The 23,589-nt window shown below is 38.3% G+C and overlaps 1 protein-coding gene across 1 annotated transcript in view; it reads left to right on the forward strand.

Moving 5' to 3' along the window:
* The window catches only part of LOC145984474 (uncharacterized), a 224,808-nt gene extending 217,709 nt beyond the window's left edge, over positions 1-7,099 (forward strand). Inside the window, exon 4 of the mRNA XM_083118133.1 lies at positions 6,811-7,099. Coding sequence (XP_082974259.1) covers positions 6,811-6,907 — 97 coding nt within the window. The 3' untranslated portion in view covers positions 6,908-7,099. The remainder of the gene's footprint in view (positions 1-6,810) is intronic.
* Positions 7,100-23,589: the final 16,490 nt, after the last annotated feature.

Raw genomic sequence — 23,589 nt, forward strand, 5'->3', positions numbered from 1 at the left:
CAACCAACCAACCAACATCCTACCTGCTGAATGTATGTCATTATAAAATGCCATGATCATCGTATATTTGGTGTTCACTTTCATTTTGTATTTCCCACTCATTTTGTATTTCCCACTCATTTTGTATTTCCTGCTCTCTGCAAATCTTCCATTGTCCCCGATATGATTACTATGTCGTCTGCGCACTGGAGAATTTGTATTTTTCGATCGTCTTCCGGTAGGGTTGAAACTTGCTCTATTTGAATATCATTTGCGACCTAATCTACGTACAAACCAAACATAACCGGTGATAGGATGCGTCTTGTTTTCATCCCTAGTGCGAAGGTTGCAGTTTTGTCCTCGTCCCTTCCCAAAATTCTGCCCTTCGATTATTGCTTGCAGAGCCCGTAGCATGCGAGCCGATATTCCCTTCTCTAGTAGCTTTCCTCCATAGAATATTCCTGTGTACTTTATCGAATGTTTTGTCGCTGTCAATGAAACACGTCTATATTACTTCCCCCGTTTCATTTTTATTCCTTCCCTCACAAGTGTTTGCGATATAAGTCCGTTCGGTACCCGGTGGAGGCACAGTGGTTTGGCACTTAAAATTGTAGGTCCAGTCCCGATTAGCCTTACTGTGCATAAAATGCACTTAAAACACCAACTCAATAAATCAAAGCAATATAAGTCCAAAGTACTGAACCCAGCCTGGAATGGGGAAATGTTGTCAAAGATCATCTGTGCCCTTTAATTTAAAATAAGTGTGTGCATTTTCCTTCAAATTTGTTAGCAACGAAATACCCTAATTTTTTTGTATCGCTTTTGCCCCCATTACCTTTATTAATGCGACATATTGACATCGCATCAGTCTCATCGGACGTCTAATTATCACCCTTCGATAATTTCTTACATATTTTTCTCACTCAAAAGTGACATTCTGGAAAAATCTTAATTCTGTCTTGCAACATTATTATTAATTTATAGAATTTTCTGTTTGGAGCAAATTGATAATTTTAAGCATTAAAATATCTCAATGAAATAGGTTTTATAATGCAGAAAACCCAGTATAAATATATTTTACGGTTTTCATGTTATAAGCCATCAAAATTTTAGTTACGTGATTTTTGAAACACTCTGTACATGTTTCGTAAACGGACTACTTGAATAACCTTGATATGTTTAAATCGATATTTCTCTATGTGCTTAGGTCATACGATCAATTACACAGTATCGAATACTATTAATAAGTTATAAGATTTAAAACGTCTTGCAACCTTTGCATACAGCTATGTCTAGAAAAACTCACATTGAGAATAGATGCTATAATTGATATTATCTGTGTTTATTCTGAAATGTTGTCTGGTGAATGTGGATACTAAGTACACAGTCGGCGACTGAATGTGTATACTGAAGGGTCGTACATTACAAGCACTATTATAGTAGTTAGTATTTGATAAGCTTACATAGTCACTTCTAAAAACTTCAGTCGGCCCCTGTGGCGGAGTGGTTTACACATCGCGCTACGACGCCAGGGGTCTCGGGTTCGAATTCCGGCCTGGGCATGAATGTTTGTGAGTGTCCATTCATCAATTTCATCATATCATCATCACTCAACCCCATCTTCGCAAATTAGCCAAAAGTGGCACCAAAAGCGAAGTAAAATAAAGCAAAATGAATAAACAGTAAACAAACTTCTGAAAACTTCATCCAGAAGTTCAGGAAATACCAATATTATAAATATACATCCACAGTAACAAGTACTTTAAGATGATTTATACTTTTAATATACTCAAAACTTTATAGTTACTGAAGTGATGATGTTACCTCACAATCGAATGATACTGGCAAAATAAATTATCGTTTCTTACTCGCGGCCGAGCACGTACTCGAGCCAATATATTCCAAATTCCAATTCCCACAAACAATTCTAGTAAATGTTTCGTATGTTTTTGGTGTACTATCGTGTGGGTAACGAGGAAAATCCCGTCATAATATAATTTGCGAAGTCGGTTAAATAGGTGTTAGTTTCACGATGACCTTCCATGCAAGTACACACAGACTAAATATAAGGAAAGTGAATTCTCAAGGCCTGCAACTACAATTATTTGGGAACCTCAGGGGGAGTGACCTGTTGAACACAACACCGGTATCCAGCTCAGGAACGTTGGAATTTATTTTGGAAGTTCACCATTCTCTTTTCTCCACACACAAGCACGCCCCATATTATATATATATATATATATATATATATATATATATATATAATATATATATATATATATATATATATATATATATAATATATATATATATATATATATATATATATATATATATACATATAAACACCGTCTACATTTATAATTACGGGCCTTCCGCAGAGGCATAGTGCTAACGTCGTCGTTTTATAATCAAGGGGTCCAAGGTTCGATACCGGGTGGAGGCACATTGTACAGTTGTTCGATTCCACTTTGCCACTTTAAACTGTCAGTCCAGTCTCGATTAGCTTAACTGTGTATAAAGTAGAATTAGAAGATAAACTCAAACGTAAATAATTATACTAATTGTTAGCCTAATATTATATAATTTATATGATACTTATATGATAATTTATATACTTATTTGATATGTATTTCTGACTAATAAACAGTATTTCTTCGAATATCAACAATCAATCGGGACGAATGCTCTGACGGTGCTCGTCCAGTCTCCTTCTTTCTAGCATTCCTCCTCTCTGCTCTGGTTAAGGAAATAGAACAAACAAGCAGCGATAAATAACCAGTCAATCGATGCATGTTCTGTTGACTTGTTTAATGTCGTTATTCCTACTGTGACGGGGAGGAAGGAGAACAATAAATAAATCACTCTTTTGGCAGGTACTCTTATGGTATCACGAAAGTTTCCATGTTGTCATGCCTTTTCATGGGCGAATTTGAGGTGAGGAAACGGAGATATGCTTCCCACCACCGGTGTGAGACATCTTAGTTTTTTCGTCACAAAATATGTGAGAACCGCAATTGCCAGTCCTTTATATGAAATTGCTTCTGCAGCAAGACAGAGAGTGGATGCTGGAAAGCATTTGAGTGAAAGTGAATGACGCGTTTCAGGATGACGGACGAAAATATCGATTTTTATCTACGTTGAGGCCTTAAACTCAGTAATATTAGGGAATGTATTGAGCCACAAATGTGCAATAAGACGTTTAAAGTGTATAATGTGCAATTTAGGAGAGGTCCTGGGGGAGAAGTCACTAACGTTTTCTTTTAACTAGAATGACTGCCACAAATTTAAAGTTTTCGAGCTGAAATATTTTAATATATTGTAGCTATTGCCATAGCTTAAAGTTCTGCTCATAGGGTCTTCCCGATGGCATAGTGGTAACGACGTCACCTTGTAATCAAGGGATTTCGGGTTCGATACCCGGTGCAGACACATAGTGGTTCGGATTCCATTTAAACTGTGGGTCTAGCCCCGATTAGCCTCCTTGTGCGTGAAGTAGACTCAACGACCCAAAAAATAATTAATTAATTCTACTCTTGAGATATAGTTCCCCAACCCCTTTCTTTCTTGATACGGCAACCCTTCTCCAGCCGGCGAGCTCACAGGTCATAGCGGTCGCCTGATGAGTTGGTAGAAAGACGGTTGGAATTCTACAGCGGGTGGTTTCGTTGCAGAATACAATAAGTTTAGAGGATGAACAGAAAACAGCATGTGTTTTTGAACTTCCAAAGGAGTAGCTTTAGAACTGAAGACTAAAATTGGTAAACGTTGTAAGTGCCACAATAATTCAAACACCGTTTTCCACGTTAGACTGTGAAATGTGCCATGCTTTATAATGTGATAAACGTGAAAAGTGGCTGGTAGCCCTCTAAGTAGTTCAAAGGGCGTGTAAAGAGGTCACTAGTGTGCACGTTCTTACGGGCTGATGTGCGGAACGATGCGATTTCCCAACACTTTCGCTTTTGGCACTTACAACGTTTACCACTTTTAGTCCTCAACTATGGAATGAAATTGGTGAATTATGTACAGAACCGTACGTATAATAAGCCTGTAATAAACGGGTACTTGGAGGGGGGGGGGGCAAACAGGATGGTAAAGGAGGCTGGAGCGGGATGCTGATCACGTCACCTGCACAAAATTTGATTTTTTTTTTTATTTGATTTAGTTTATTTTACTTCGCGTTTTGTGCCTCTTGGCTAATTTGCGAAGATGGGGATGAGTGATGAAATGATGAAATTGATGAATGGACATTCACAAACAACCAAGCCCGACCGGGAATCGAACCCGGGACCCTTGGCGTCGCAGCGCGATGTGCTAACCACTCGGCCACAGGGTCGGGCTACCTGCACAAAATGATCGAGATTGTGAATGTGTGGAGCCCTGTTTCGCATGTGAAGCGGTAGCTTTATATTTGTGTAATAAATCTTCACGATTAGCCAAAAGTGGATGAAAGGCGAACTAAAATAAAGTAAATTATCAATCAAAACAAACTTTTTTATGAGTTTCCAAAATTTGTATAAAGTTTTGTTTGGATCACTTTCGTGGGAGCACAACGAACGAAACCATCGATACAATGCAGGAGATTCATATGAGGTGCCTGCTATATGATAATACACCTTTGTAATAGACTGAGGTGGGCGGGTGGGGGAGAGGGAATCGCGGATTGCGGGAAAGTGAGCCATGACTACGGTAACTACTATAAATTTATAGGTTTAGAGCTGATATTTTCATAGTAAAATATTTTAGAGCTTCTTATTTCAGAGAAGATTGTTTCACAGGACTACTTTGGTGTTTCATTTGCGAAATCGATCAAGGTTTGCAAGCCGGTAATTTACAAACTTGCTGTATAAAAAAATTGGAAAATGTGCTCTGCGCGGTAGAGATTTTTTTCAGAAAATGAAATTAATCTTTTAATATAATAATTAAGCATTTTGAAAACAAGCATTTAAAGCGATGACTTTGCAAAATTCAATAACTTCATCACACAAGAAATGTGGGTGAGTTCATAGACTTTAAATCAGTTTTGCCAACTATTATTAGCAATAACCACACGAACACATGTCTAAGATTCATCTTGTATTACCTTGTTGATTTGGATAATGTTGTGTATATGTAAAAAATTGTGTTGTAGGCTGTAAGAGTATCAGCCATATTTATCCCATTGTTGGGGCCGCCGTTTGGAAACGCGAGACCTTGTGCGAACTATGCCTGCCAGACCCTTATATTTTGAAAAGGTGAAAAATATAAAAATCGTCCACACCTCATGAAATTATTCATTAAAACCAATATGATTATTAGTATTGTCTAATTATTACTTTCCCCTTCATCAACATACAAAAGATTTTCCCTTGAACCATCGACAAATTTGGCAGCGTGTACAGGAAATCAGACGAAACTTTTCTTTGTAACTGCTTGCCACTTCACGCCTCATTTCGTGCTACTATAGTAAAACAATATTTTATCCTCTGCGTATCTAGCCATGTACTACAGATTCATATTGTCATTGACATTTTCTTTTGTCAAATAACACGCTCAAGAGGTTAATCCTGTATGGAATTGTTTATTGACTTGCATTATTTTACTTCGCTTTTTGTCCCACTTTTTGCTAATTTGCGAAGATGGGGATGAGTGATGATATGATGAAATTGATGAATGGACACTCACAAACATCCATGCCCTGGCCGGGATTTGAACCCGGGACCCCTAACGTCGTAGCGCGATGTGCTAACCACTCGTTTTTTTGTTGTTTTTTTTATAAAAGGAAATACCCCCTCCCCTACACGGAGGTATCCCCCACCATTCACACTTTTTCTCATTTTACACTTTTCAATTTTTACAGTTTCTTATCATCTGGACAATCACAAATACCCATGCCTTACCCGGGACTCGAACCCGGAACCCCTGGCGTTGTATCGCGCTCTGATAACCACTCCGCCACAGAGGTCGACTAAACCACTCCGCCACAGAGGTCGACTAAACCACTCCGCCACTGAGGCTGGCTTATTTCGCTCAATTCATGCATTGTAACTTAACTTTTTGTCATAGGCGTAACTTGGCGGGGGGCAAGGGGACACCTGCCATCCCAAAATTTGCAAGTTAAGTATTTTTAACCTCCTGGGACCTGAGGAGCAAAGTAATAAATGTGATTTCATAAATATAACAGATATTTACAAATAATTCTGGCCACTATTTTATGAGATGGAAAACCTTTCAATTCTGCTCCCCAAAAGGTAAGCCCCAAGTTACGCCCATGCTTATCGTATTTAATACCTTTGAATTAAAGATTCATTTAGATGGCTTCAAGCATACGGGATAAAAATAATATTTTCTGAGATTTCATAGCGTCCAAATGAGACCTCAGTGAAAAAAAATGCCATCAAGAAAAGCCGTTCACATTGATGTGATCACAGATAAACAAACGTATTATTGTACATTATGATACGTTTATCTGTGGCTCAACTTAGAAACTGCGCCGCTGACTCAAAAGAATTCGTCGTGTTACGGACACAAATACTTTGCTAATTATGTAGAAATTTTAGCAAAAATTTGAGGACAGATGAGGACTTTGTTTATTGTTCATTCTCGAAGTGAAAACTGTACATTACTAGAGGTTCACTACTCTTGTACGCTACAGTGCCAACTGCACCTGCTGAGATCTAAGTTAAATTCTATATATTTCAATAAAAATACGTATGCTCATTAATTCAGATTTCGAAACTACAATTATAAAACTGACCTGACCTTCCCTTCCCTATCTTATAAGAATTTATATATTTCTTAAATGAACTTCTTCAGCATCTGTGTAACAGTATTATGTTTTTTAACTTTCAGGTCGGACGGTGTTTCGCCAATGCATCCCAATGTCCCAACGTACGATCTCACGGAACAACAAATTTTAGCTAGCATTGAACGTGAATTTGTGTTCTGATGATGTATTTGGACAACAAATAGAAAAGAAGACAATGTTAATGACAAACTGTGATGAAAATGCTGAGAAAGTGACCTCTATATTTGTTTAATAACTTTATACGTCAATGGAGAACAGTGATGTTTGTAAATATGGAATTTCAACGTGACTGTAAAATAAATGTTCTTGTGTACATAATAAATATAGTTACTTATATACCACGATGGATATAATTGAACTGAGAAAATTGGGTATCATGTATTCTATAATGTGTATCAAGGCGTGTTTCTACAGTGTTTGAATCTGTACTAACTAGTTTCTTAATGTATTTTGCTTTCATATCCAATTCAAAGTTAAGTAATTTTGGAATCCTTTTGCATGTACGAAACAGTAGCATTTAGTGTCCAAACTTTTAAATTTTTGGGCAGGAACTCTTAGTCATTGTTCAATTCTCGTGAAAGCACTGCAATATAAACATATTCTATGATAGCCAGTTTGCTTCAGGAGGGATTAGAAAGTTAATGCCTTTGAATGAAGAGTCCAAATTATAAAGCAATCTAGAAATGTAGGGGAAGGTTGCCGAAATTGGACCATTGCTTAAGTTGGACCGCCTTTGTTGTTGCCTATATACGAGTATTTGAAACAGGTGAGTTGGCACTACTGATTGGCGTCAGTGCCATGTACAAATGACTGAACGGTCAGTCAACTAGAGACGTTCGACGAAGTAGGAGTGCTGTTATTGTGTTTCCATTGTTCGTGTTGCAATTATTATGCTTCGGATCTTAAGCTCTTGTGTAGACTAGGGGTAAGTAATCAAATGTCCTGTAGTATATTATAAAAGTGCCATTCATTAACCACTAACTACATGTGGTAAAACTAGGGTTTAGTTGCGTAATATTTCTATTAACGGGGAATAATTGGCTAAGTTGGACCACCACGTGTTTCCCAAATTGGACCGGGGAAACTATGGGCTGTATGGAATTGCAAATGGTTATAGCAGCATACAATAATGGGGACTATGACTTGAACGAGTGTAGTAGAAGGTATGGTGTCTCTAAGGTGACAATACGGAGGCATGCTATTGCGAAAAACAATTATGCAAATGGAGTTAAGGCTTGGGGAGACAGGCTACGTTCAATCCTGAAATGGAGAAAAGTCTTGCCGATCATATTGTCCAATTAGAAGAGTGTTTTTATGGGTTGACCATTAAATATGTCCGGAAATTGGCCTATGATCTGTTACAAAGGCATGGAATTGCTAATACGTTTAATCACGAGACAAAGATGGCTGGAAAAAAGTGATTCTACGCATTTGTGAGAAGAAATCCGCAACTATCTGTTCTACTTCATTAGCAAGAGCAAAAGGATTTTACAGAGAGAATGTAGGACACTTTTTTGATCTTTTGGAACGATGTATCGAACAATTTGGTTTTACAGCTGACCGAATATTCAACGTGGATGAGTCAGGTTTCACCACAGTCCATAAACGACCACAAAAAAATTGTAGCAAATATAGGAAAATCACAGGTAGGTGCTGTTACAAGCGGCGAACGTGGAGTAAATACCACAATGGTGTGTGCAGTGAGTGCTGCAGGTGTCTAGATACCGTCGACATACATACGTACATGCCTTTTGTGAGCGGTCCAACCTAAGCAACCTGTGGTCCAAGTTAGGAAACATGTTGCCTATAATGGACCGATGTCACTACTTTCGGTTATGTGCTCTATTATATTGGTTCCTGCATTTTTTGTTGAACTACATATACGTAGTGAAAGCTAACAGTTTGTGCTTCTCATACCTACAATTTCGTTCTTTTTCTGTGTCTTGTCTTTGATGCTGAAGCAAAATAGTACCAACTGGTCCAATTTCGGCAACTCTCCCCTACTTTATAAAATAATATATTAAACCACTATTATAACTTACATATTATTCCATCATATTTTGTTACACTGATAACTTGCTCACATTTACTATCACTGCGACAATTTTGATTTCCTTTTATTATTATATATTTATTTATTGCCATAGCATTTTGTATTTTCGATGCTCACGACGGAAACATCAAGTGGCAAAATTAATTTTGCATTGGTCTGTATAACTATATATCTTACTTTAGTGTTTGTTCCTATGGAATTTTATGTATTCATTTACATTAAACGAAAAGTTGTAAGTTGAGGCAAGATACGGTAAGGTAATAGATATTTTCTCTCCTATAATTTACTTACTTTATTACGTCCTCTTGATTGTCAATAGCACATATTTGAAGCCGAATTCACACAGCTGTTTTCACTTCCCGAATGCACGGATGAAATGACAGGCCAAACGTACGGAAAAGAATGAGAGACGATAACCTCGTTACTTCAATTATTACACAGGAAAGTAACGCTGGACCTCCAGAAAAGTTTGAGAAAATCACACTTCCTCTAACAAAAATCAACAACCTTTTTCTCGTTAGTATAATTAAATGAAGTAAGCAAATTCCATTCCATTTTAATGCTTTTAGATTCCGATATTACACAACTATTATGAACAGACAATAATTACTTCTAAAGATTAAGGTGAAACCGAAGTTTCATGCCACATGCGCTGTCAAAAATTCGAAATTGTGAATAACAGAAGAAACTGACTTGAATTTTTAATTGGTCGTTCAACCATTACAACACTTCTGTGTGAAGGTTCAGGCACTTTAAATATTTTGGAAAATGATTTTTTGACCGCACATAAAGCCGTCGTGAAAACATATTGACAAACTCTGCAAATTTACGCGTTCTACTTACTGCAAAATCTCAAAAGGGAAGGATTAACCAGCCGCAAGTATACAAACTATCCAAAATTGCCATCGAATATCTACAGCAGTGTAACCAACCAACCTAGACAGCACAAGAGGAAGTAAAACAGTCCTAGACAACAAGGAGTGGTAAAAATGAGGCTTACAAATTGTACAACCAACGCCAGTAACCATATATTACCCATGGGCGTAGTTTGGTAGGGGCTAGGAGGGGGAGCTAAGCCCCATATAAGCAGAGCGTTAGCTACCCCAAACGCATGCCACATATGCACACTCTAATTAAGGAAGGAGAAACTGCACAAAAAAATTAGAAACTTTCATGGGTTATTCTTGTAGTCCAAATTATGTTTTGATGCAGATTACAAGAGGGTGCGATTTGTATAGGAGGTGGGGAATTTCTCCACGCCTTCTGTCTTGAACCATTCCACTTTCCGGTTATAAATGACACCTCTCAACCAGAGAAGGGATAATTATTACTAAATAATATTATATAATTAATTATTAGAATACTTTTGTTCCCATTGCTTGTGTTGGCTAAGTATACTCTGTTGCAAAAATATAACTCTCGCAGACGACAGTTTCCAAGTTTTGTTGGGTATATATATACGAATCGAAATCTCACCCTTCATTAAACTCTCCAGCCTAAATATTGCCAATTTTTGTGGGAGCAGGAAAAGGTTTATTATCCTTTTTGCCTTGACTCATTTCACTCAACAGGTCGCTAGGTGCTGTGGCTTGCCGCGAGTTGATAGATTCCTGGAGATGAGGCCTTGCTCGATGAAATGGTTTATTATCCATGCAAAGAGAAATGTATTACCAGCATATAGTTAGAGATTGGTTAGTTCATTGAATTCTCCAGTCTAACCGTTGCCTATTTTGGTGGGAGCAGGTAAAGTTTTATCAGCTGCAAAGATAAACTGTGACGTTACAAACATGGGTGTTTGTTGTTAATTAGTTCCAATTGTTTTTAGTTTTGCTGTTATGCATATATACGATGTACATCGCAGCCATGTTTGTTGTTTATACAGATATATAAACGAATTTAGATGAAGATACATACACATTATGGCTTACTTCGAACATTGCATTCTGTAAGATTACAGCTAGTTATGAAAAGCTTGATGCAAGCATGCCTTGGTAAGCTTGCTGCAACTTCCACTTCTGGTAACTAGATTGCTTAATCCAAGCTTGCATCCAGCTAATAGCTTGCCATGGCAAGCTTGCTGCTAGCTACTTAGCTTGCCATGGTAACCTTGCTTCATGCTTGCAGCAAGCTGTCTGTGCTATCTGGGTTCTTTCGTGATGTATGTGTTATATATTGTAAGCGATAAGTGTGAGAAGTACTGCACTATTTTTCGCACACAGATGCAACAACTCTCGTGTGCGTCACTTGACATTTTTAAAAGGCGATAACTATTTAACAGAGACGAATTATATTTTGTTTTAACTGTTTTTAGGTACAAAAGAATGGTACTGCTTAAATACATACTTCATAATCTATGTGTGTAAGAATATTTAAGTGCTTTTTTTTTCAATTGTAAACTTTGCACATGTTGTATCTTCTTAATAGGGTGCCAGTAATTTCACAGCACACTAGACGTTAACGCTTTTCTAGTTTTATCTGTTTTTCTTGTTCGGCAACCCATTTGTACTTAGCGCCCAGGCAAACACCTCACGCGGACCCCCCACCCCTTTTACAACTACCTTTCTAATATATAATTATTTCTTTTACAAAGGTAAGAACTCTTAGAGCCACAAAAATGGTCACATACATCAACTAAAGACGTGAATGAATCACTTAGGTTCTTCATGAAATACTTGCCGTTGTATATCGAATACTCAGTCAGTAAATTTTATATTGGTACATTATGAATATCCGTTGGAAGAAATTATACCTACATGTAGTTATAGTGTCACTGCTTTTCTACTCACCACTTTCGGTTTATATTTGTCGGGTTTCATTTTGTCTATCTTCTTCAGTCAGTTTTGCAGTAAAGTTTCAGACATTGTTACCATGGATGTCCGGAAGGGGGGGGGGCAAGGGGGGCCACGGCCCCCCTGGAAAATGAATGTCCACCTAAAAGTTATATATTCACACATAATTATTTTCAGTCACAGTAATTTATGTTAATTATTGTAAATTCATTGAAAAAACATGATAATTTTAGACTGAAATAGTGTTTTTTGGGGAGCATCACTATTATGGGGAAAAATATCCCTCCTTTGCCCCCCTGGGAAAAAAAACCTTACTTGCCCCTCCCTGGAAAAAATCCTGAGGACGTCCATGATTGTTACACTATACGGCGTACGCTTTTAGAAGGAACATGAGTTCATCCAACAATCAGCCACTGCTGTCGCGTTGACAAACCAGCTGCTAGCGGAAGGAAAACACAGAGAATTCGCTGTGTCCAGTGTTCAGCTGTTTTACATGTAATGCAAGAAATTATATTTGATTAGTGAAATAATATAGTTAATATTTCTACACAGGAATACAGAAGGTCGTTTCACGTCCATGGTAACAAAGTTAGAACCCACCTAACCTTAAGAAAAACCGTGACGTCACGAGCGGTTGTGCTCCACGTGATACTCCTGTCTTTCAGCAATGGCCCTGCAGCGGAGTTTCCATTGGAGGAGACTGCGTTGAAGAACACATTGGTCCAAACGATCATATTCCTCCTGACAAGCTTTCCAAAGACCCTCAATTGTGCGGGGCCGTCTACTTCCCAAGGCTAGTTTCAACAACGGAAACCCACACAAATCCATGGAAGAGGCATCGGGGGATTTCACAGGGATTGAATTGAATTGAATTGAAAAGTCTTTTTATTTACTACAGAGCGAGATTCAGCCTTGGGCTGCTCTACCACCTAACTCTGGTGAATAAAAGTTACAATACATACATTTATAATACTGAATAATACTGAAATCAAATAACATAACATGAATGAAATGACATAAATGAAAAATAATAAAATTATAAGAGAATACAATGACAGATACATTAACACACACACACACACACACACATACACACGTGTACATACGCAATTTCCAGATCGATACTAAAATAGCATGCACACAGGTTGAAATATTCGTTGTGTCAGATAAGTGTTTGCAAAATACATGGTTTTACTTTACTTGATTCCTGTTGCTTAGCCGTACGAGCTAATGATCAATTGTTGTCTTTGCAATAAAAATAATACGACTTGTTCTTTGAAGTTTTTGGGTGTTGTAGCAAAAGAAACATAATCGGGAAGAACATTCCAAACCTTTGCAGACCAGAGGGAGAAGGAGCCTTCGAAACTGACAGCAGAGTGGCGGGGAATGTCGATTTTTCGCCGCCCTCTAGTATTGTATGGATGTATGGAATTTCTAAATGCCAGTTTCTCGTGGCGATAGCTAGGTGTTTGCAATTTTAATACTTTATATATTGCAGGAGGCGTCGCCTAGACATGTTAAGGATTTTGTATGTATTGAGCAAGGGTAGGATGTGCTGATTTCTCCTGATCGAGAGAGCGTAACGAATGCAAGAATTCTGTATTTTTTGTATTCTGTTCGATATTTTACGTTGTAAATTCGTGCCGTACACCACATCACAGTAATCGAAAATAGGATATATTAGAGTTTCGATGAGATATAATTTCGTTTCTCTAGTGAAAAAGTCTCTCCTCCTGTAGAGTGATCTCATTATTGTTAGTGCTTTTGTGCATTGCGCTGAGATATGCCCTGCCCAGGAAAATTTGGGATCAAAAGTAAGGCCTAGATTTTTAACGGTTGGTGCATAAATTATGTTTTGGTTTTTAATTTTGATGTTAATTGTATCATAATTTACTTTTTCAAGATAATAGTTAGAGCCTAAAATTGTGTATACGCATTTATTCTGGTTAATTGCGAGCCCATTTGCAGTGAGCCACTTGTTAAGGGTATGTAGATCATTTTTTAGATTATCTATCTTGTTTAACAAATCCTATGGTGATGACGATATCATCAACTGCGTATCATCCGCGTAACAATGTATATTACAATGGCTGATGGTCTTTGATATATCAGCGACGTATAAGGTGTATAAAAGGGGGGCCAGAATGGAACCTTGCGGGACTCCTCCATTTAATGTTATCGGTGATGATCCGGTGTCGGCAGGGTAAAAAACCCTTTGTCTTCTTTCGTGTAGATATGATTGGAACCAGTTTATTACAGGCTTCGAAAAACTGTAGTATTTCATTTTTGCTAGGAGAAGGTTATGATTGACAAGATCTGTAAAGGGGATTGCATGAATGCCCGTTTCACGTGCCATCCGATCCATGTATGCCTGCGTGGACTTTGCCGTATGACTGGAAGCCTTGTCCTGGTGGATGACAACACGAGATGTGTCGCTGCCATAGAGAGAAGGAATATCATGTCTGTAAAGTGGCTCCAAAATATTTGTCTGGTAATAGGCTGCATTTATTTTAGCCTTTTTTTCCACTCTGCGCAGTGGAAGTTTGCCGTTATGGCAGTAACCACCAACAACCATGAACCCGCGTGGAAAACTTTCAGCACATTCACGTACCCACTCAGATCGACCTCTTGCATCACGTGGACGATAGTAGATGGCCCTTTTTTACCACATCCCGACAGATACACCCATGCTTTATCCAGGGACACCACATACTTCCAGCGGTCCCCTGCCAGATGGCGTTCGTAGAGCTTACGACTGTTGGTCTTCCTCTCCTGGACATGTGAGGCACGCAACTTATGAACTTGAGCCTTGTGCTTCCGCACAAGTTGTAAATCTTGGCCTATGATGCGATTCACAGTTGCAGGGAAACATTGCGTACTGCCTGTGCAATCACTCTTTGCGTTGCAGGGTTTTCACATCGCACCAAGGATCTCACTTTCCGCACAACATCAGAGGAACGCTTGGGCTTCCGATATGTCCGAGGCCCACTTTGACTGGTTCCAGCAACAGGTACGGTGCAAGCTTTATGGCGATTCAACACTGCATTGATGCCCTTCTTTGACACATGGAATGCTTTCATGTGGCACTGTTTAATTATCTGGCTATAACTATAACCAACGTCGGAAAGGGCACAGATGTACCCCTCCCAAAAGACTGGAATTTTTGGTTCCATATAAACACCCACTCACACACCAACCATCGTCTTTGAAAGTCAACACACAGTACTTTCGTCCTACTGGCTTTGGCTGCTCTGTGCTGTGCCTACGTGCTCCTCCCTGGTGATCGAAATCGTTACCATCAACGTGAAACAACCTTCTGTATAATATCATATCACTGCAGCATATAAGAGAAACTCATACCTGAAAGAAGTTTGAAGGTATTTATTGTAGACGAACTGCAAGGTCATCATCATCGCTCTCGTTTCTGTTTTCTAGCATGTTTCCCTGTAGATTTGAATAGCGGTTCACCGATTTCTGTGGTATATGTTTTACCCTGTTTTATAATACGCGACACCGTATGCACACTACACCACACACTTTAGCCGTAAGTTCTCGCCTCTGAGAAAACACTGTGTCAACACACACTTCTTCCCACGCCAGTTCCTTGAAATATTTGAACATTTTGAAGAAAGATTTTTGTCTTGTGACGTTTTATTTTTCCATTGGTGCCTGTACTGCTGGTGCTAGCTTTCGAGAGTGACATTATTAAATAACACTCACGGAATACACACTATTGAAACAACAGTTGAACATAAGGGCTGTAGCACAGCGCCCTATGACGCCAGGGGTCCCGGGTTCGTATCCTGGCTCGGGCATGGGTATTTGTAAGTGTCCCTTCATCAATTTTTTCACATAATTACTCATCCTCATCTTCGCGATTAGCCAAAAGTGGCGGAAAAGCGAAGTAATATAAATCCAATCAAGCAATAAGGGCTGTATTGATTGATTGATTTGCTTCATTTTAATTCGCCTTCTGGTTAATTTGCAAATATGGGGGGTGAGTATGATGAAACTGATGAATGGACACTCACAAACATCCATGCCCAGGCCAGGATTCGAACCCGAACCTCTGGTGTCGTAGTGCTATGTCCTAACCACTCCGCCACGGGGACCAGCAATAAGGGCTGTACTGAATCCTCTCACAAGGCACAACTGTTCTTCGTGGCGTACGAGTAAAATAATTTTACACTGCCCTTGCTACGAAAATGCTGAACTCGAACTGCAACTCGCAATGTTCGTGAACGCCCACGACAATGAAGGGTTATTGTTTACATTCAGCCGAATTTAACAGCCATAGCTTTTCGAAGACACAACAACTCAGCGGCGTCAACACGGTGGCAACGAACAAAACAGACGGAAGGAAAATGAAAGGGTTATTGTGTTTGTGTGTGTATTGAGACGTGCTGTTTCCCGTGTTTTTTCAAGAAGCGATAACTCCGGTTGTAGGCGACGGAAATTCATGGGAGTTGGACAGTTAGGTTCAAAATGTCGTGCCCCATCTTATGATGAACTTTAAAGTGGCGAGTTTCATGAAAACTTCTTGCGCGCAAAAAAAAATACAGGACATGGCGTTTAACTCGCGCGCCGCAGTTTCCTAACTGTACAACGTTGCACTCCTGCCATTGGCTGGTCGCCAAGGACACACTCTTTGTAGCTCCGCCCAATATCGCTTCTAAAACCGTGCGACACGAAGTGAGATGCTACACTGAGGCATTTGACTGTTTTCTTCTCTACCACTCCAAAATCATCCATCTCGCCCAACTTACAGAAAAATAGTGTTGCTAACCATGGTAACAGCATTCACTACAAGGAGTTAAACCTGTATCTTTCAATTTCTTCCCTTACTTGTATCGTACATTTTTCACATGAAAGAATCGAAATGAAAATGCCAAAAAATGTAAATTTCATTGACTCAGGGGTTGAATTTACAAATCTGTAACGTATTTAAGAAATATTTATTTAGGTATTCAAACGCTGAACTGTCAACACTGTGTGCGGTATGTGCTCCCTGTAAAGAGGGCGAGAGGTCAGTTTGACATTTTCCAGATGGCAGTCCCCCTTCCCTAGAGCTGACCGAAGGGAGCTATAAAAGGGAGTTGTTTCCAGGAAATGACGATCCTGCACATTCCACCCTCCTTCCTTGGCACTTTGGTTTTAGTTGATCGAAAGGTCCATTGGACTACGCTTCTTGTAGAGCTACAAATGGTCCCTTTCTGTTAATGTTGAAGTATTGTCATTCTATTGTTGATGTAAAAAATCCATATTTACACCCCCCACTTTTCTGCTTGGGGGGGTGTTCGTTAAAATTTGGGAGGGTGTTGGGGGGTTAGGGCTGTGTGGATAGATCACTGTTTGCGCATCATGTGATGTAGGCTCGAAAAATTAATTTGTACAAACATTACGTTCTGGCTCATATTTTAGATATTTTTATATATTATTTCTATATTTCAGAATATTTCTCAACATGTACTCCATATTCGCGCAATAACTACATGTCCTCGTGTGACCGAAAGAGTGGGGTGAATTTCTTGAGTATAACTGATAAAGTCCGAAGTGATGTTAAACAAACGAAAGTTTACGACCTCTTTTATACCCTCCAATTGCGTTAATTACAAGTTTTCTGTCATCCGAACGATAATGTCTTTTTCATATTTTTATTTTCAATTTTACACCTCCCAACTGTTTGCTTTGGCTATTGTAAAGCACTTGAAATTATTGTTTATTTACAATAGATGTCAACGATAACCCCAGCAGACGTTGCGAATTTGAAATACACTCCCATTACTTCTTGCGATATTCAACACAGTTTTAGTCAATATATATCAATGGAAGGAAATTCTCGTTCGAACACGTATTTTTTGTAGCTCGTGTATTATTTTTTTTAAAAGTCGTACATTTTTACAGTTTTAAGCCCATATTTAACTCCATATTTTGGTGAGGATAACTAAATATGAATTTACATATTTAGCACATTTATACTACATATAAATCCGTTCCCTGATCATCACCCTTCACAGCTTCCTCGCCGCAAGCCAGTTCCGAGCAGTGATAGCATTAACTCTGCAACTACGCAATATACTACGCCGAGTAAAACGCACAAACTTTTTATTTATTTCTATTCACGGAGGAAGATTTGATCACCAACAAACAGAGCAAGAGGAACAAGCAACAAACTCGTCGCAAAACATTTATTGTTTCACGCTACCTTATCCCAACCCTTCGTTCCCATGGTGTCTCTTAACTAACACAGAGTACGATGATCTCCCAAAGACAACATCGAAGCACCACGATCTGCTTCGCTAGCATTTTGCTTATAGGCACGTAAACAAAGGCACGAACGAGATATAGCTAGCTACTACTTATTTTCGCTGCTGGCGGCGAAAGTACGCTTTACATTTCATTCGCTGTAAGATTCTCATTCTGTGACTTTTCAATCCTTTATGCTCCCCTTGAACTTGCAGTAATATATATACAGAACATATAGCCTACCAACCAGGGGCGTAACATACACGCCCGTAATGAGAGTACAAATTATTCTCGTATTTCTCATGTACATAATTTTCGTAAATTTTCACAATAACTTGCTTGGGCATTTTTACCATTTTAACCTTATCTCGAGTAAATATAACTTTTTCCTTGTCTTCTCTCTTTTATTTTTACCCTGTCCCTCCGTTTTTAATCTGTTCGTTATAGTAACACAACTAGAATTTCCAGAGATCATTATCGTGGGCTACATCGGTAGCTAAAACACGGGGAGTTGAATCAAAATTTGAAAATAAAAGCGTTCGACGCACATAATGTCATTTAGTTGAACCACGTTTGGCTGAAAGATTAGTAAATTCCAAAACTTATTGAATGATCGTTTGTACATAATAATTACTCAACTTAAAAGCAGATTTGAGTCAAGAGATATTATTAGTATTTTTTTTTTCCACATTCCATGTTTCGAACTTTCTACATCTTCAGATGAGGAACTTGATACTGCCTTTCGTAACGAGTACGAGAGTGATTTATCCTTCGAATTTCCTAAGAAAGTTCTAAATTTCAGGAATGCGCGCTTACACCTCAAATCATTTCAACACCTTACATAAGAGTCATTCCATGCCAAATCAACACAGATATGTGCAATTTCCAACCTGACCATCTCCCATTTTCATGAAATTTGGGGAGTTGAAACTATGCATGGAACTTATGAACTATGAAAATTTTTAGTCTCGTGCGTCTTGTAATTGTTAAATTATTCAAGGTCAAAGTTCGCATAAATTGCCCTTTTTGAGCCCGCTTAGCTATACTAAATGTGCTGTAACTCCGCCACTATTTCGCCTAGAAAGCTCAAATAAAGCTTATTGTACAGGGAATTGAACAAGCTTTCCAGTGATATGTAACAAGTTCACCTTTCGATAAAAATATAATTTTATCACGTGACCTTGACCTTTGACTTTGAATAACTCAAAACATGTCATCACCAAAAATTGTGAAAAAAAATATATTTGGTCCCTCATGCCATACTATAAAACATATCAAAAAATCATTCTGGGACTGCAATGGAATCAGAAGATACAAAATAATATGTGTAACTATGTGACTGATAAAAGCCTCATTACATGAACTATGACGAGTCAAAAGTCCCTTAAAACCCTCTACAAAATGTAAAGGAGTTATCCTGGTCATGAAAGAAATAGGTTAGACACAGGGAGATCCCTAGCTGTGTGTGTCAAGCGCAAGTCCGGCACATTGTTGACCGCCATATTGAATTCAACGCAAAAATTTCAAAGAAAGGGGGTGAAGTGATATGCAAATCAGGCTAGAATTTCACGAGAAATGAAGCGGCGAAGGGTTTTCCAAAGTATTTTTAACCAGCAAAAAGTTATTACTGCATGCTTGTAATCATTTTCTCCCTTTCGAGGTGTTATAAACAAAGTATTAAAATGCTCCTAACGTGTTAGGAACTCGTCGAGATCACACTGACATCTTGGGAGAGAAAGAAGTATACGCACCATTGCATATATTTTTAATCAGCAACATTCACCAACCTACTTGAATAGTGGAGAATATTGGGAAAAGTATCTCAAACAATTACGTGACACTTCCTTTGGAATGAAAAATTCTACAGTGACGAGGCTAATTTTTATGTTCACTTTAAAGTTAATAAAAATTATATGCAATACCTGTGATTTGATAATATACAGTAGACAGATCCCAGCCGAATGGTTGTTGCTGGTTAGCTACAGTGTATGGAGAACGGGAATGGTTGGTCCATATTCAACAACGGAACCTTAGATTGTGAGGGCTTCTTGGATGTGTTAAGTAAACAGGTTTTTCATCCTTGCTTACGGGATATGGCACTTTTCCAGAGTTTTGAAACAGGACAGTTTTTGACCACACTATGTGAACATTTTGGAAATTTCTTGATGGTAAATTTCTAGGTAGATTGATGGGCAGACGGGAATCTATTAAAAGGACCTTTACCTTCAGAAACATTTGAAGAGAATGGTGCATGCACTAAAAGTCCCTGATATTGACCATCTGAGAGAAGGCATAGTTGCTGCTTGCGATGATGTTTCACTTGCTACATTGCCAAATGTTCTATGTGAGTGTGAGAGACGTCAACGAGTGTGCTCACAGGAACATTGACAACACTATAACGTGCATATATCGTAAGTGAAAGATATGCGTATAACTTTTTGCTGCCTAAACAGAAGTTGGGAAAACCTTCGCTGATTCTTCATTTCTCGTGAAATTCTAGCCTGAATTGATATATCACTTCACCCCCTTCCCTTTGAAATTTTTGCGTTGAATTAAATTAGGCGGTCAACAATATGCCGGACCTGCGCTTGACACACACAGCTAGGGATCTCCCTGTGTCTAACCTATTTCTTTCATGACCAGGATAACTCCTTTACATTTTGTAGAGGGTGTTAAGGGACTTTTGACTCGTCATAGTTCATGTAATGAGGCTTTTATCAGTCACATAGTTACACATATTATTTTGTATCTTCTGATCCCATTGCAGTCCCAGAATGATTTTTTGATATGTTTTAGAGTATGGTATGAGGGACCAAATATATTTTTTTCACGATTTTTGGTTATGACATGTTTTGAGATATTCAAGATCAAAGGTCAAGGTCACCTGATAAAATTATATATTTATCGAAAGGTGGGTTTGTTATATATCACTGGAAAGCTTGTTCAATTCCCTGTACAATAAGCTTTATTTGAGCTTCCTAGGTGAAATAGTGGCGGAGTTACAGCACATTTAGTATAGCTAAGCGGGCTCAAAAAGGGCAATTTATGCGAACTTTGACCTTGAATAATTTAACAATTACAAGACGCACGAGACTAAAAATTTTCATAGTTCATAAGTTCCATGCATAGTTTCAACTCCCCAAATTTCATGAAAATCGGAGATGGTCATGTTGAGGGCTGTGTTGATTTGGCATGGAATGACTCATAAGTGCTTTGGCAAAGTTTCGTTTGGTTGATGACTCTACATTACCTTCCAGTGTTCTCAATCTCTGCATCGCCATCTGTTTGTTTCTTACTCTGTTCGTTACTCTCACTACAGCAGAACGATCTCTTCAAAATTGCAACTTACTAAATAGCATTACCTCCAGAGTATGGGTCAGCAAAGAATTCGGTAAATTTAGGGGTACTAATTTTCCTTTATGCCACAGGGTGTGTAAGGATAACAACATATCATGATTGCCATTTCAAAGTGGTAGCTAATAGAAATGGCGGCCAATCCAAGATGGCGGATGTTGACTAAAAAAAAAAAACTACCATATCTCTAAAACTAATGGTCCCATTTCAATGTTCTTTATTTTAAAACGAAAGCTTAAGATGTGTTCTATATTTTATGTTATCTTAGGTTTTTCAATATTAGCAACGGTTAATTAGTAAATCAAGGATTAGTAAAAAAAAATCGTATTTCTTTACTAATAATTTTATGTTTATCGTTAAATTACTACATGTAATAACCTAGGCATCTGAGAAGAAAGTGTTCCAAACAAATATTGTAGAGTAAACTCTTATTTTTAATTTAACATATTGCACTTTTGGTTTTGACCTCAGAATTCATAAAAAAACGAATTAATTATGTAGAGTGTACAGCGAATGCTTCTAGCCGGATGCTCCCTTCTTGTACTCATACTGACGATTGAACAACGTACCTGCTTGTCCCGGTATCGCCAGCTTCAGAGCTTTAGCTAGAAGGCGGCGGGAGTCGGCCATGGATGCCTTGCGATCTAAATTTTAAAAAAGTTGTAAAAGAGAGAATGCCATGGCGTCCAATGAAATTATTTGTGCCCTATTAAATCAATATTATTTCAATTGCAAAAATTGGATCTAAAATTTTCTTGCTCGCTTCGCTTGCAGTTTCTTTTTTTCTAATATGTAATGTATTCAAATAATATGTGTTGTACTGTATATATGTATTGAATAAACTTTGAATACGTAAGTAAACAATTAATGTTAGCATTTTGCATATGTATTTTCTTATTTTATGTCGCTCCATGTTGCATATGTGTAAAACATATGTTGTAAATGAAAGTTGTACAGTGTCTCTCAAAAGTTTTAGGACAACGATATTTTAAACTAGGCAACCCAATTTACGCAAGCCGTTGGTGGGTTGCCTGAAGGTTAGGGTCAATATCAGGGTTGCCACATACACAATAGATATTTATAAAATACGTGAAACAAATATAAACAAGTATTATTGTATAAAATTATTAAAAATATCACTATTATATCGCAAATGACAAAATTCATTCTGAAAGAAAAAAATAGATTTTCTAGTATTTCATCGCTGATGAGATTACAGTAAGGATAAGAGGTGAGAGGAAACGAAAGGTTACAAAGGAGAGGAGAAAGAGAAAGCGAAAGGAGAAGGGGAAATGTAGAGGAGAGAAGAATGAGAGGATAGACGAGGAGAGGGGATGTAGTGAGTAGAATGGAAAAAAGATTCGAGGAGAGATGAGGAAAATGGAGCAAAGAAGAGAGAAAAGAGGAGGAAAACAAGACGAGAGGAGAGGAGAGGAGGAGACGAGAAGAGGAAAGTGGAGAGTAGAGTAAAGGAGAGAAAAAGAGAAGAACGAAAAAAGAGGGAAGAGTGCAGTGGAGTCGGAAATCTAAGACAAGAGAGGAGATAAGAGGAATGGAGAAGAGTGGGATGGAGATAAGATGCGAGAAAAGTAGGGAAGGCGATATGAGATAAAAGCAGAACAGAAGGAGGGGAGAGAAGAAGGAGAAGAGAAGAACAGAAGGGACTGGAGAGAAGAGGTGGTTGCAGAAAATATCGTCTGAGCGTCAAGAATTGATGCGTTGATCAAACTATCGACATGAAACACTCAATATCATTTTGAAATGTATTGGAGAATGTATTAGATCGGTGCGAAATGCCTTTTGGGTGAGTTCAGAGCAAGTTAAAATCTTACATGTAAGATCTTTGATTTTACCTGCGATTATACCCGTAATTTTAATATTTGTAAGAATTATTCAATTTTTCTACACTTCTTCGGTTCGTTGAAATGGAGATTTTGTAATTCAATATTTCCCCTCCCCCACCGTTAATTCCAAACTGAATCATTCCGTCTCATACTGCGTGGACAATGAACACAATGGGATATGTCTAAAACTTACGAAAACTTTCTGCCACCTGAAGGGTTTGAACCTACGACCATCAGATTGACAGTCCTGAACGGTAGCCAATACCCTACAAGCTTTCGCTCCTTAAACCAGGTAGAAGGAGCTGACCAATGTGAAATGTAGATGCAATTCTCCTCCTGCATGTAATGTGCAAACAAGTATTGTTTGTAACAAAGAAAACGAAGTAGTACGACTCGGCGAAAACATTTAATGGATAATTGCACATGGTGAGAACTTTTCATTCTATATTTGCGGAGGTATCCTTGCATTGAACTCAAGTGGGAAAAGGGGTAAAATTAGCATGTCCTGAATTGCCACACATATAAATAGTTATTTCA

Source organism: Lepisma saccharinum, chromosome 2 (genome assembly GCF_977018435.1).
Source record: "Lepisma saccharinum chromosome 2, izLepSacc3.1, whole genome shotgun sequence".
In the NCBI taxonomy this organism is placed as follows: domain Eukaryota; kingdom Metazoa; phylum Arthropoda; class Insecta; order Zygentoma; family Lepismatidae; genus Lepisma; species Lepisma saccharinum.